At 33.3% G+C, this 16,076-nt stretch overlaps 1 protein-coding gene across 5 annotated transcripts in view; it reads right to left on the bottom strand.

Moving 5' to 3' along the window:
• Positions 1-16,076, bottom strand: part of LNPK (lunapark, ER junction formation factor) — a 91,343-nt gene that overhangs the window by 9,343 nt on the left and 65,924 nt on the right. For 4 of the 5 annotated variants that reach the window (XM_033231056.1, XM_033231057.1, XM_033231055.1 and 1 more), the window contains 4 exons: positions 15,469-15,681; positions 7,538-7,643; positions 6,264-6,334; positions 5,296-5,466 (listed from right to left, as the gene is read on the bottom strand). In XM_033231056.1, coding sequence (XP_033086947.1) covers positions 5,296-5,466; positions 6,264-6,334; positions 7,538-7,643; positions 15,469-15,681 — 561 coding nt within the window. Of the gene's footprint in view, positions 1-3,339; positions 3,422-5,295; positions 5,467-6,263; positions 6,335-7,537; positions 7,644-15,468; positions 15,682-16,076 lie in introns of all 5 variants that reach the window. The other variant, XM_033231058.1, reaches the window with a different exon arrangement.

Raw genomic sequence — 16,076 nt, 5'->3', positions numbered from 1 at the left:
CACAAAGTTTTCCAGTCACTATTGTATTTCAGAGAATATGTGGAAGACTACAAAATTGGTGAAATGTGTGGAAATTGAAAATAATCAAATAGCCTATTAATGATTAAGTTTCTTCTCCTGGGTTAATTTGCAGAAAAGCAATTTTTTAATGGCAGTAACACTACAAAAAATTGGTATGTGATATGACACACCTACGATGTAGACATCAGGTAGTCTAAATAAGACAGGTAATTGATGTTTGGATGCCAATGCCATTTTGTAAGAACTCATCAAACAAGATCTAAATAATTAAGTGTAAATGATTAACAGAGAATTACATATAAATTTAACAACCACAGAGCTTTATAAGATTATTTAATGTGTTACAAACATACTTTTTTCATTTTTATGGAAGTTCTTCATTTGCCCATTCTAACAAAAACAGCAAATTTCTTCTGTGAATTTGTAGTTTAAAACAGCTTGGTGGAATAAAATATATTTCAGAAGATGTTAATATTTGGGCGTAAAATACTATGAGAGAAACCAGGCTTTGTGTTCACACTAATTAAACAACCCTACTCTTCCCTTTATGGCCCACTGAGATATGAAACAATTACCTGAATGACCTAATTCCATCTGTAAGAAAAATGTTAAACTCGACTCTGGCATCTATAATGCCAAGAAAACAATATACCACAATGTGATAAAACAAAAAATGATCCATGCAATTTCTTTCCCCACTCCTGCCATCACCCCATCGCAACCTCAATATTCTTGGGAGATTATTATTATTATTATTATTTTACCAAATAGTAACAATTGGCTTCTGGTTGTCTGGACAAAGTCTCAACTCAGCTAGAAAACTGAAACTCATAAAACAGTGTAATTATATAATGAATATCACTGCCTCACCTATAAACTACACACATGCAAAAACATATAAAGAATATCATGTTTAGGTTTTTACTCTAGTTCTTGAAAAAATAATTTTTTTAAGAAAATTAAATAATAGTCTAGCAAAACAACTTCATATATTTTTGCCTTGCTAACACATCAGTGCCCACTATATAAGTAAGCTACAAACTTACCCAAAGGAACTATGTTAAATTAAAATTGACAACATGTCTTTGAATTCACAAGTTTTAAACAAGGTACTTTTTACAAGATTTTCCTGCCTTAAGGAAAATGGTTAACTTATATTTAAGAAACAAAGGTATAAATTTCACCCCAACTCAACCCAACAACTCAGTAAATAAAATTCAATTAAATTATAACCACTCATAATAGCTAGTATTCATCAGCACACAGAATACCATTTAATTATTTACCATTTCTGAACAAATCAATTAGACAAGTTAAGAGTTTATTTTTTTTTTTTTTTTTTTGAGACACAGTCTCACTGTGTCGCCCAGGCTAGAGTGCAGTGGCACAATCTCAGCTCACTGCAACCTCCGCCTCCCGGATTCAGGTGATTCTCCTGCCTCAGCCTCCCATGTAGCTGGGACTACAGGCACGTATCACCACGCCTGGATCATTTTTGTATTTTTCAGTAGAGACGAGGTCTCACAATATTGGCCAAGCTGGTCTCAAACTGACCTCGTGATCCACCCGCCTCGGCCTCCCAAAGTGCTGGGATTACAGGCGTGAGCCACCGTGTCTGGCCAAGAGTTTAATTATTAAGCAATAATCTAAAACTAAACTATTAAGTGAAAGTGTTTTAGAAAACGGAGTGAGAAGGCCAAAAGATCTCTATATCTAAAACAAACATGCAAAAACATACTGCAAGCAAGTTTATATCCTGAGAAGGCTGCACATAAGTAAATATAAACAAAGGTATAAAAAATTATTTAATGGATCTGGTAAATACATGGAATTCAACAAAATTTACATTATCAAATAGTTTAATTTCCTGGAGCATCATAACAAAAATACTAAACTTAGAATTTTCCCTTGTTCAGCGCAACCTAATGGTAACAGTATTTTGCATAAAAGAAAGGGAAGGACTTTTAAAATCATATTATCAAGTTAAATTTTACCTTATATAAATTTCACTTGCTATTTTTGATAGTATTGATTAGATGCCATGAGTTTTACTATTAGGAAGTTATTTCCAATTGGACAAAAACTATATTCTACTAAAATAATTGCATGAGACCTAGACAAACACAACTGAGCAATACAAACACAATATTAACAGTAACATTTTTTAAACATGCTAGCCAAAAAAACACTGCATTAGAATACTAACAATGTAGAAACCTAGTACTCTAATGATTATCACATACCATTAAAAGAATGCTTTTTTAAAAAAAGTAAAACTGATAAACCACTGTAATATAACTTAGCAGAGATTCAAGTATTACGGTACTATCCATTTAACCATAAAAGAAACTGAGGAACCTAAAAGCAGTTCATTCCTTGGCATATTTAGTATGCCCTCAAATAAAAAGACAATCTATATCCATAATTTCTTGTATTTCTCTAATAATCTATTACCAAAGCATCTGGATGTAAAATTCCAGAAAAAAAATACTCTAGGTATTCAGGTGAGAAATTAATGGGAGAAATTTCTTCTAGGTCTCCTCCTTTGATGAAAACTTTCCAAGATTCTGTATGTTTTTCTAAAGAGTGGTCCAGAAATTTTAACAGCTTTGTGCCTCATCCTAAATGAGAAATCTTCCAAAATCAGAATCCAGGCAAAACTTAACTGCAAAATCCTTACATCACAGATTGAAAAAAATATATTTCTTCTATTAATTCTTGATTGCTCATAAAAATGATTACTGATATTTGTTTAAAGAAAAGTTCGCATGGAAGAAAGTTACCTTTTGGTTCCATCTGTAACTTCAATAACTTCATCTCTACAATTTCTGCTGCTAAGAATGAGCCACTTCAATACTTTTAATAATATAAGAATTAAAGCAGAAAAGTTTTTTTTTTCAGACCTCAAGTATCTACATCATTTAGAAATCAGAAGTCCAAAACATTGGCTGTTAGCAAAGAGTAGATGATTGAGATGATATGATCTTAATAGTTCAATATAATCATAAGCCACCAGTGTTCAAAACAAATGCAGGTTCATCTGTTCATCAGATATACTTCTAGTTGTTTACTAAAGGAAGCCAGCTTGGAATTGATAACTGCGTATCACAGTGTTGAGTCAGAAGTCTTGAGAAAAGTTTCAATCTTCTGGAAAGCCAAAGAAAAAGATGCTCATGGCCACTTTGATGAATCCAAAGAGAAGTATGAAAGTTATTATTCTAGAAACTATCTTAACCAAATGGAATTGTTGCTTCAGTTTTTAGCATTATGGAGTTATCAAACTCTGCCTCCAGTTTTGTCTTCATGTAATAACATTACCTTATTGGGTTGGGTTTGAGCAAGTAAGACTTCTTTCCAGGAATTTCAGACAGAAAATGAGACATCTGGGGTATTGCTCCTCCTATATTAGATAAGAAGGGGCCGGGCGCGGTGGCTCAAGCCTGTAATCCCAGCACTTTGGGAGGCCGAGACGGGCGGATCACGAGGTCAGGAGATCGAGACCATCCTGGCTAACACGGTGAAACCCCGTCTCTACTAAAAAATACAAAAAACTAGCCGGGCGTGGTGGCGGGCGCCTGTAGTCCCAGCTACTCGGGAGGCTGAGGCAGGAGAATGGCATGAACCCGGGAGGCGGAGCTTGCAGTGAGCTGAGATCTGGCCACTGCACTCCAGGCTGGGTGACAGAGCGAGACTCCGCCTCAGAAAAAAAAAAAAAAAGAAAAAGATAAGAAGGAAAGGTATAGCTAGGTGTTGTTTGCTAACTATCTATCTTGACTTTAGCAGAAGATAAAAAGCATGGGACTCATTATCAAGATTTTCACTGTGTTGGCTGTTTTTTCTTGTCTGGTCTTTTTTGTTTGTTTTTGTCCCAACAATTAGCTTACAGATATTCACTTTAGCTTCTATAAGCAGGTCTAGTCATAGAAAAGACTTCAATTTTTCCTCTAGGCATCTTCAGTATGAAATCCTTTAACTTTCAGTTCCAAGAGGCTGCAATGGCAAGGCAGATGGTTTGCATGTGACAGCATGCAACTCAGAGCACAACTTAAGCAAAAGAAAAAAATGGACATTCTGTTTGGAGTTGATGCTGTAGACTTGGAGAAGATGAATGCATTGATTCAGTATTGGAAGAAACAGGCCTCTGTCATAGCTATCTGTATTCAAATTCACTTCCATATTTGTTAGAAAGCCAAAAGCCAAGCCCAATTCAACACAGGCATTTTAGGTTCACTCTTCAAAGTTAAAAAAATATATAGATGCTCAAACTCCATACTAAATTTCTGATATCTGAAAATTCACTGCTTCATATAATATTCTCAATTAAAGCAATTTTTACAGTACTCAATGTTTTTATGAAGAAAATATCAAATACATGTAAATGGTAATTCCTAGAAATTAAAATAATTAATCCTGACTGGTAAATAAATTATGTGAACTAAACTTCTAATATGCATTTTTTTTCATATCACACATAGCAACAAAATATTATGGCCTATTTCATAATTTTGGCAATCTTCATAATTCAGAGCTGATTAACAAAGAGCTCCTGGCCAAATATTAACACTGTAGCAAGAAACAGCTGGCAATAGTCTAATCTTCCACCTCATCCTTTCCATTTTTTTCATGAAACTTCCTCAAGAATTCCTAAAACAGAGTTGTAAGATGAATTCCAAAACCCAATAAATTCTGATAAACTGTTTCTCTACAACAAGGTTGATTTTTACATCAAAGGCAATGTTTATCTTCTGAAACTTTATAAATTGTTTCAATGAAATACCAGTCCTATTGATACAGTAACCCAAAAAAATGCAAGGATAACTTTGTAATTCCAAAGTTTCCTGCTTTCTGGTAATTTCTACCAATTCATGTGGTAGATACAAACCTATTCTATCAACGTTAATCACAAATTTTGTATTTTATCCTTTGAATAGTTGTTTCATAATTTCAACAATCTGTTTCACTCAGATAAATTGAAAAAAAGAACCCATGAAAATATTACTAATCAAATCTCCCAACACTTTTTAGAAAAGGTCACTCCATAAACAGTATTTAACTAGCTGATGCTAGATGCTGCTTATCACAATATAATCTGCATGTTAAAAGTAAAACACATCACACTTATCACACAGGAGGCTACAGTAACAGAGCAATAGTTGACATATGCATGCAGCAACATCTGATAAATTAATCCATCTTTATCTAAAAGCATTATGCTTTTATTATTGTTAAACAACACATGTTATTAAGGGGCAAAACTGTTTAACATATTCATACCTTCAGTAAACTGGTTGTCTGATGAAAGCACACTTCCTGATGGCAAGGGACCAACTGAACTTGAACCTTCCACCATCTGCCTCTTCTCAAAACTAAACTCAGGAAGTCTTGGAGCCTGAGGTCTGGTTTTTCTCGCAGGGTTCAAGAAAAAACAGTAGGCACATCGAAAAGCTGCAGAGAATTTTTAAAAAATAAGCAAAACCACAAACCAAACAAAGTTCAAGGACTAATTAGTTAACTCACTTAAGATTATTTTTGCAGATATTCAAAAGAACCTTTTAAAAGTTACTGTGCACGTTATTTAAATAATAACATGGTAGATGCTCTAAACAGAACTAAAACATACTTCCTAATTATTAGAATTTTAATTTTTAAAATTGAAGGCAGAAAAGGCATAATAGGTTACATAGCAGGCTAACTATATAATAAGTGACACAGCAGGTTGATAGCAGAATAATATTAATGACTTAAATGAATTTGTGAGATTACATTTCTAGTCACCACAATCATTAGGTATTTTAAAATCCAGAACCTTGCACATTTACCCATGAAAATGTAGTACATAATATTTTAGAAGCATTTTCAATTTACCACAGTTTTTAATAGTGGCTACACATGAGAATCATTTGCAGAGCTTTAAAAAATATACTGATGCCTGGACCCCATACTCAGTCCATTAAATGCAACTCTTTGTAAATGGGTCCTGGGTATCATAATTATTTTAAGCTCCTCGGGTGATTGTGATGCACAGTGGGGTTTGAGAACAACTGGCCTAGAGGCTGTACATTATACAGGAAAAAACCTGAATTGTCTTCCCTGCTTTGCTCTATGTACTAAAATAAGGATAATATGCCTAACCAATGTATACAAAGACAGTATATAAAATAAAGTGATACTGCATAGAAAATGGCATAGAATAAAATATTTAAGCATAAAATATTTAAATCTCATTGCCCAATAATTCTTACCAATGTATTCAAATTCTTCCTTCAAAGCCATGCCATTATGAGAAAAACACTGCTGGCATATAAGTGCATACCTACACCATAAGGAAAAATGAACAGACCAATTACAAAAGCAGACAAAGCTCATGACAGAGACTAATTTAGCCATCATGACTAATTTATATTTTAACACAGCTAAATATGCCATAACAAATTATTTGAGACTTAGTAAACCACAAACAAATTCATTAAACAAAAGTAAACAAAAGTCAAAATTAACCAAAGTCCAAATTTCAAGCATTTAAAAATATAATTTATACATCAAATTTAAAATAAACTAAGCAACAGTTAAATGAATACGTCTTTACTAAGTTAGCAGAAACATATTTGACAACTGAACACTTAAATTTTGGTGTTTCCCAAAGTATAGTGCTGGGAATGAAAGCCTTCAAATCTGTGATAAGGCTGGAAAAGTTGGAACCCTCTTAGAGATTCACAATGAACATTATTAAAACCTGAGAAGTCTTGCAGCAAATAAACATATTTAATTTTGTTTAGTACAACCCAAAGATTAATTTCTATACATGATTCTTACACCTTTCCCAGTTACACTAAACATCTTCCTAATTTTCTATTTATATACTTTCTCAGTTCTCTGTGGATATACTCAGCGAATACTTCACTATATCAAATGTTCTATTTTGAATAACATACAATTCATTACATAAACATTAAATTCTGATTCCTTTTTTAAAATAATATTAATTAGGAGAGCTGTCAAACATCTACTACTATTTAAAAAATAGAATTTTAAAAAAATCTATACTTTTGGCAATTGCTCTGTACATATCATACGATCTTCCTAGAGTTATTTTAAGAATTGGAAAAGCATTTTGAGAACTGCTAAGTACTAAATACATGCAAATTGCTCTTAACATTAAAAGTACTACTATCACCAAGTCCAGTACTGATACCTATAAAGCTCCATTTCTTAGAACCTATCAGAGTTGTATTATGTTTTTGCTCTTTAAGTTTAAAAGTTTCAATGAAATAATCCAGTTTCTCTAAAAGTTATAGCAGAATTAATATTTTTTCAAAATGGATTTAACCCAGACTATGTTGTCAAAACTTCTACTGTCAAATAATTGAATATGTACTCTTTTGCAGGGCTATAAAATATTCCATTATGCTATGAAGTCAGAAAATAGGTGCCACAAAACTGTAGAACACCTAGTGTGCGCACACACACACACATCCTGTTTTCACTTTCATTTATCTACCACCCCAGCAAATATTACCTGTTTTGTGGACCATCACCAACCAGATATTCAACAATTCTATCCAAAGCACCTCGTTCTCGGGGGAGAATAGGTCTTGCTAAAGGTGGACCTGGAGGATGAAGACCTATTAAATAAATAAATACATACAAAATTTATATACATGAAATACACATAAAGTTTAATTCCATTACCAAGAACTACCCATGCTTGTTAGAACTTTTAAAAGGTTTTAACAAAATAGCAAAATATTAATTCTTATAAATCTCTGAAGAACATTCAAGTTTTCATTAATAATACGGTACTACAAAAATAAATTTAAGTATGTGCTATATTAGAACTACCTTTGCTAGTAGATTCTATAGTAGATTCCTACATAACTACTAGCAAATAAAATTATGCTTAGTTCTGTACAAACTGATTTTTTTAAATGCTCCAACTCTTAAAAGCCTACATAATAGTAAATCAGGGGACTTCTATTTCAGGCCATAATAGAGTAACAGGAGTCAGATTTAACATCCCACCTAAAACAACTAAAATACTGTGCGAAACATATGAAGTAACAGTTTTAAAGACACTGGATATCAAGCAATGTAGGTTATTGTTCCCTGAGAAGACTAAAAACAAAACATGCCCTACAACTGCCCCAGCTTATTGCCTATAGTTTCCACTTAGCAGTGAAAGTAAACCCAGGTGAAGTGTAGCAGGCTCTCATAGTTGAGGAGACAAAGCCAGAATTCTGAGGAGGCCAAGGCATATCGAGTTCACAAGAAAGGGTACCAAGCAGGAGAGAAGGCACAGAGAAAGAACAACAAAGATCTGCAGAGGGTCTACTGGAGAATTCAGCAGAGTACTGACTGGTGTATGCACATGAGAAAACTATCTGAGGATGGAGGAAAAAGACTACTCAAAAAGGTGAAAAGAAACAGCATTTATACAGGGCCAAGAATATTGCCCATTTCCAATCAGAGTGGAAAAACCTTCTAACACACAGGCCATTAGGTAAAGTATTCAGAAGAGTACTGTATAGGAATTTTTAAAACCCAGCATTCAATAAGGTAAAATTCACAATCTCTGGCATCAGATTAAAAATTACTAGACATGCCAAGAAGCAGGAAAATATCACCAATAAGAAAAATCAATCACAATTGACCCAGAAATCATGAAAATGACTGAATTAGTAGACAAATATTAAGACAGTTCTTATGACTATATTTTCTATGTTTGAGAATCTAAAGATTCAGTATGTTAAGTAGACATAAAAAAACTTAAAACTTAAAACCAAATTGAACTTCTACAGATAAAAACTACAATGTCTAGTATAAAAAAAATCCATAGATTATGTGTACAACAGTTTAGACACTGCACACAAAAAAACTGGTGAACTTTAAGACATAGCAATAGAAACCATACAAAATGATACCCAGGCGCAGTGGCTCATGCCTGTAATTCCAGCACTTTGAGAGGTTGAGGTAGACAGATCACTTGAGCTCAGGTGTTCAAGACCAGCCTTTGAGAGTTCGAGGTAGACAGATCACTTGAGCTCAGGTGTTCAAGACCAGCCTCGGCAATATGAGAAAGCCCCATTTCTACAAAAAAAAATACAAAAATTAGCTAGGTGTGCTGGCATGCACCTGTAGTCCCAGCTACTCAGGAGGCAGAGGTAGAAGGACTGCTTGAACTCGCGAGGTGGAGGCTGCAGTGAGCCATGATCGTACCACTGCACTCCAGCCTGGGTGACAGAGCAAGACCACAGAACAATCTCAAGCAGCCTAATATATATATATATGTGTGTGTGTGTGTGTGTGTGTGTGTGTGTGTAATTGGAGTCCATCAAGAAGAGGAGAGAAATGAAGAAAAAGACAAAACTATTTAAATAATGCATATTTTCCAAATTTGATTAAATCGATAAACCCACAGATTCAAAAATATCAACAAATCCCAAATACAAGAAACATAATTTTGCTCCAACACAGTGCATGAACAAATTGCTTAAAACCAATAATAAAGAGAAAAATCTTGAACGGGTAAGGTGGTTCATGCCTGTAATCCCAGCACTTTGGGAGGCCGAGGTGGGCAGATCACAAGGTCAAGAGATAGAAACCATCCTGGCCAACATGGTGAAACCCCGTCTCTACTAAAAATACAAAAATTAGCTGGGCGTGGTGACACGTGCCTGTAGTCCCAGCTACTCAAGAGGGTGAGGCAGGAGAATTGCTTGAACCTGGGAGGTCGAGGTTGCAGTGGGCTGAGATCGTGCTACTACACTCCAGCCTGGGCAACAGAGCGAGACTCTGTCTCAAAAAAAAAAAAAAAGAGAGAGAAATCTTAAAAACAACCAAAAAAAAAAAAAAAAGATTATGTACAGAGAAAAAGATAACAATGACAGCAGACTTCTCATCAGAAAAGACTCAAGTCAGAAAACGATAAAACAGTACGTGTAAAGTTCTGAAAGAAAAAAACTGTCAAAAATTCTATATCCAGTATGAACATCTTTTTTAAATGAAGACTTTTTCAGATATACAAAACTGAAAGAATTCATCACTAGAAGAACAACAATACAAGAAATGTTAAAAAGAAGTCCTTCAGGCAGAAGGAAAGTGATAGCAGATGGAAAGCAAGATCTACACAAAGGAATAAAGAATCTAAAACAGTTATCATGTGGGTAAATATATAAGACTTTTTATTATTTAAATCACCTTAAAAGATAACTGACTGCACTCTATTATGCATTATATGTAATCTAGAGATGATTTAAAGTATATGGAAGGTTATGTATAGATTATATGCAAATACCATGCCATTTCTTTTAAGAGATTTGAGCATCCATGCATTATGGTATCCACTGGGTGATCCTGGGACCAATCGCCCATGAATATATGTTCTTTCAAGTAAATATAAAACATTTACCAATACATGGCATTCTCAGACATAAAACAAGTATCAATACACATAAGAAGATTCAAATAACACAATGTATGCTTTCTAACAATAGAATTAAATTAGAAATCAGCAGCAGATAAACATCTGAAAAATCTCCAAATATTTCATGACTAAATAACATACATTTGAATAACCCAGGATTCAAAGAAAAAAGGAAAATTAGAAAGTATTTTGAACTGAATGAAAATGGAAAAAAAATCAAAATTTATGATATGCAGCTAAAGCAATACTGAGAAGAAAATTTATAATATTAAACACCTATATTACAAAAGAAGATAGGACTGAAATCCACAATTTCAGCTTCCATATTAAGAAACTATAAAAGAAGAGCAAATGAAACCCAAAGTACAAAATAAAAGAGATAAAAAAGATCAGAGAGGAAATTAATACAATAGAAAATACAAAAATAATAAAGAAAAGCTGGTTCTTTGAAAAGATCAATATAATTGTTAACTTCTAGCCAGACTAATCAGGGAAAAAAAGATACAAACTATTAATATCAGAAATGAGAAAAATGGCATAATTCTGGATTGTAAAAACATTAAAAGAATAATTAGGGAATATTATGAGCAACTTAATGCCAATAAATTCTACAGGTTAGATAAAATGGACAAATTCCTTGAAAGACTACCAAACTACTAAAGTTCACTCAAGAAGATAAAAATAATTATTTGTTAAAATTTTGTTAGGAATTTTTGCATCTATGTTCATGTGTGATATTTGTCATAGTTTTTCTTAAAGAAATTGAATTTTTAGTTTAAAAAAAAAAAAAACCTTTTTCTCTCAGGAAAAAAAAAAAAAAATAGGCCCAGATGCTTCAACTGGTCAAATCTTTAAAATTAAGGAAACATTTAAATTAAGGAAGAAATAATACCAATTCTACACAAATTGTTCAGAAAATTGAATAGAGAATACTTACTCATAATGTTATGAAATGAAACCAACATAACTCTGATACCAAAACCAGAAAAAGATATGACAAGGAAAAAATAAACAAAAAAAACCCAGAGACCAATATTTCTAATGAGTATTGATATAAACATTTTTAACAAAATATTAGCAAATCAAAGCCAACAATATGCATATAAAATAATTCATCATGATCAAGTGAGATTTATTCCAGGAAAGCAAGTTAGTTTAACATTTAAAAATCAATGTAATTCACTATATGAACAGGCATTAAAACAAAGAAACAAAGTCCAATAAAAACATCTCAATGGCTGTAGAAACAGCATTTGAAAAAATCCACAATCTATTACTGATTTAAAAGAAAACCTTCAGCTAACTAAGAATAGATGGGCACTTCAAGCCAATAAGGAGTATTTATTAAGACAAAAAACCCTAGAGCTAACATCATGCTAAACTGTGAAAGAATAATTGCTTTTCCCGTAAGATCAACAAAAAGACAAGGATGTCCACTCCTAGCACGTCTATTAACACTGTACTGAAGGTTATAGCTCATATAATAAGGTAAGAAAAATAAATAAAAGAAAACCAGATTGGAAAGGAAGAAGTAGAATTTTCTTTATTCAGACAATGTGGCTATGTAGAAAATACTACATAATCTACAAAAACGTCATACCATCTAGAGCCAATAAATTAGTTTATCAAGGTTATAGGATACAAGAGCAATATACAAAAATCTATTGTATTTCTATATACCAGTAATAACCAGTTGGAAATAGCTAATAAAACAATACCACTTACAAATGCATTAAAAATATGAAATAATTAGATGTGAATTTAACCAAAAAATGTGCAAAATCTATACACCAAACACTATAAAACATTGCTGAAAGAAATTAATGACCTAAATAAGTGAAAAGAAATACACTGTGTCCATGTAATAAATTAGACAATATCATAAGAGACTAATAGTGAGTGGGGAGTGGAGGAATAACACATAAAATTTAATTTTTATTTTATATAAAAATAATAAAAATAAAGAGTTACACATTCAAACGTTATGAATTGTAACCCTATAACCTCTGAAAACTGAAAGAGAATTATTTGCAGAAGATACTCTGAATTGAAACACCACACAGAAGGCACTGAGAAGAAAGTGACAAGATAAAATGTGATGTTTGCCTTTGTAAAACAAGACAGAATGAACATAATAAGGTGGACAGCAATGGAGGTTTACACGGAGACTTCATAGAAGACTCTGAAACAAAATGGAACCCTGTTGGAAGACGCCCTGCAATATAGGGATACAAAGGTTTCAAAATGGCTGTGACAAAATCTTTCAAGTATTCAAGATGGCTTTAGGATAGCAATACATTATACTAAATTCCTATAATTTAAAGGAATAAAAAGGAAATTTGATTTGTAAATAATCACAAACTTAAAGGCTATTATCATCTATAAAAGGGCAACTGATGTCAAAATTATAGCTATTAGTAAATAAAAGTCAGGTTCTAGACCAAGTTTTTGGTATTAGAAATCAAGTACACTTTTTTTTTTTTTTTTTTTTGTTGAGACGGAGTCTTGCTCCGTCGCCCAGGCTGGAGTGCAGTGGCATGATCTCAGCTCGCTGCAACCTCCACCTCCCGGGTTCCAGCGAGTCTCCTGCCTCAGCCTCCCAAGTAGCTGGGATTACAGGCGCCTGCCACAAGGCCTGGATAATTTTTGTATTTTTAGTAGAGATGAGGTTTCATCATGTTAGTCAGGCTGGTCTTGAACTGCTGACCTCAGGTGATAGGCCCGTCTCGGCCTCCCAAAATGCTGGGATTACAGGCGTGAGCCACTGCACCCGGCTCTCAAATACACTTTTAAGATTCCATCACTGGCAGGGTGCAGTGGCTCACACCTGTAATCCCAGCACTTTGGGAGGCCAAAGTGGGCAGATCACCTGAGGTCAGGAGTTTGAGAACAGCCTGGCCAATACGGCGAAACTCCTACTAAAAATACAAAAATTAGCCAGGCCTGGTGGCGCCCGCCTGTAATCCCAGCTACTCAGCAAGCTGAGGCAGGAGAATTGCTTGAACCCATGAGGCAGAGGTTGCAGTGAGCCAAGATCCACGACACTGCACTCAAGTCACACAAGACTCCGTCTCACAAAAAAAAAAAAGATTCCATCAGCTAAGTTACTGGTTTACTTGTGCTGACAACATTCAATTATTATCATCAAAAAATAAACTTGAATCCAGACATGGTCATCCCTCATTATCAAATTTTCAACTTGAACAAGCAAGCCAAATTAGATTTGGAAAGCATTTAAGCCAACTTAACTTTTGCTAGAGTATTTTACTTCTACATATTTAAAGTGAACATATCCACAAAAGAATCTAGATACATGAAATAACAGATTTCATAAAAATGTCTTAAACCTCTTGCACATGCATCTTTATATTCATGCTGTTATAGACAATGGTAATTAATACAAACATCAAAAGCAATCATTGTAGGAATACTGGTCATTTTTACACAGCTTGGCAAATTATCAAGTACCTGCTGGTTATTAATTTTCAAACATATGGGAGCTCTGTGGTAATACATATTAAATTGATTCTCTTCCACAAATATGGCATAAAGAAAAAATTATGTATTAATCTTCTTTATAATAAATTATTTAACTCATTCACATTTTTGGCAATGTACAATTTAAACACAGTCTTTCACACAGAAACTAATTAAAAACTTTAGTAAAACATGTTATATTTACATGATCATAAAATCTAGGCTATTATTCCTCCTATAGCCCTATTCTTACATGTGCAAAACAATTTTTATTACTATATATGTTGCTAAACTTTTTGCTTAAAATAAATTAGATATACAAAGGTATATAATCCATACATTCGCACCCAAAAATGTTATTTCATTAAACAACCAGGAATTTTAATGTACAAATCATGGGTATCTCAAATCAACCAGATAACAACAGAAACATTAATTTTCAATCAATTTAACTTTTCTCAATCGCATAAAATATATGGCTGCCTTAGTACTGTCATTATATGTCAAATTTAAAAGTATTGTTTTACGTAACTATTTTAAAAGTTTTAAGATGTGTATACATTTCATTTATAGTCAGTATTCTTAATTTGTTAATAAATGAAGAGGTTTTTTAGTCTCCTAAAATCTCATGCTGCATTTGTGAAGGAAAACAGGAAAAACATCTACTGTACTACGTAGCATTTCCATTTTTTAATGATTTTACTACACAAATACTCTGATTACCTGATATCAGCTACTGCCTAGTCTCAAAATCATTATTAATTATATATTAGTAATTAGTCATGAAATAACAAATTAATCTACATTAGAATTAAATAATCTAAAACAAATTACTATCATATGCAACAATATTACATGGAAATCTGTAAAACAATGTGATCTGTGCTAAAGCAGTGGACTTCCATGCCCCAATCACACTCCAAAAGAAACTGCAGGGTACTATAGTCTATTACACTTCAGAATGGGATATTCCCCTAGAGATCCACCACAGTGAAAAGAGATAATCTATGAAATAAAGACAATATGTTCATTTTAGAGCTTTATAAAATATCTACCAGAAAATACTAAGGTTCTATGCCTTAAAAAAAAATCTACTAGCCCACATTAACAAAAGTATACCATAATACAGGAGTATTATTCCTGAAACATGTTGTCATGTTTAAAAATATATGTATGGAGTTTAGCAAAAAACATCAATACATTCCAAAAGTGTTTTCTTCTATCCCCATTTTATATAAATCTGGAGGCATTCTAAAGTTGAATATAAAAAGATATGCTGTACTGTTGGCTACAGAATAATACAAAGTTTTATTGCCATTTAAACAAAGAAGCCATAACAGTTAAATGAGCTCGAGAAATAGGTTTCAGTATCGCAAGGTGCCAGCTGTAAAGAGTTATGGCTAATTGAATATGGAACTCCTGCTTAATCAGATAACTGCTCTGCTATTTCCAAATGAAATGCCATTTCCATACCATCTGAAAATGGCCCATTTTATTGGTAACCAGAGAAAACAATATAAACTGTAAATAACATTAAGTGCTCTGTTTACCCATTCCAGGCACTGAAGTAGCAGGGGATCCAAGATGTCTTGGTAACACATTTGATGGGAGGGCTGGAGTAACAGTCCTTTCTGGGGGTCCACCAGGGGCAGAACTGTCCTTTGGTGGTCCAGGAGATACTGGAACTTGTGGAGGAGGGCCCTGGTTAGGGCTTGCTGGTGTTGGAGAAAGGTTTCTTTGAGCTGCAGTTCGCTGACGAATCTCTGAGAAGAGTAAGTACATACTAGACTTAATTTCCAATATACCATATTAGCCAATATCACAAGCAATTTATATTTATTAAAATTTTACAGCCCCAAAAGGCATTGTAGTGTCAAAATTACTTATAATAAGAAATCTATAATATGTGACATTGAAAACAAAGTACTCTATTTCTGAACTTACAGTTCAACTGAACATGTTTACACAACAAGCCGTGATATAAGCGTAGCTACTGATACCACTTTTCAAAACAAATTCAGTAAAATAAAATAACCCAATTACGTGTCAAGTCTTTTTACAGTAATCTTCCTAAGTATGATAAAGGAAAGAAAGTTTATCAGAATTAGTGAAAACTCCAAATTGCAGATTTGTTTTTCAAGATTTAAAAAACTAAAAA

This window comes from Trachypithecus francoisi, unplaced genomic scaffold (genome assembly GCF_009764315.1).
Source record: "Trachypithecus francoisi isolate TF-2019V2 unplaced genomic scaffold, Tfra_2.0 Lachesis_group13, whole genome shotgun sequence".
Classification (NCBI taxonomy): Eukaryota; Metazoa; Chordata; class Mammalia; order Primates; family Cercopithecidae; genus Trachypithecus; species Trachypithecus francoisi.
This window is presented reverse-complemented; position numbering and strand designations above follow the sequence as displayed.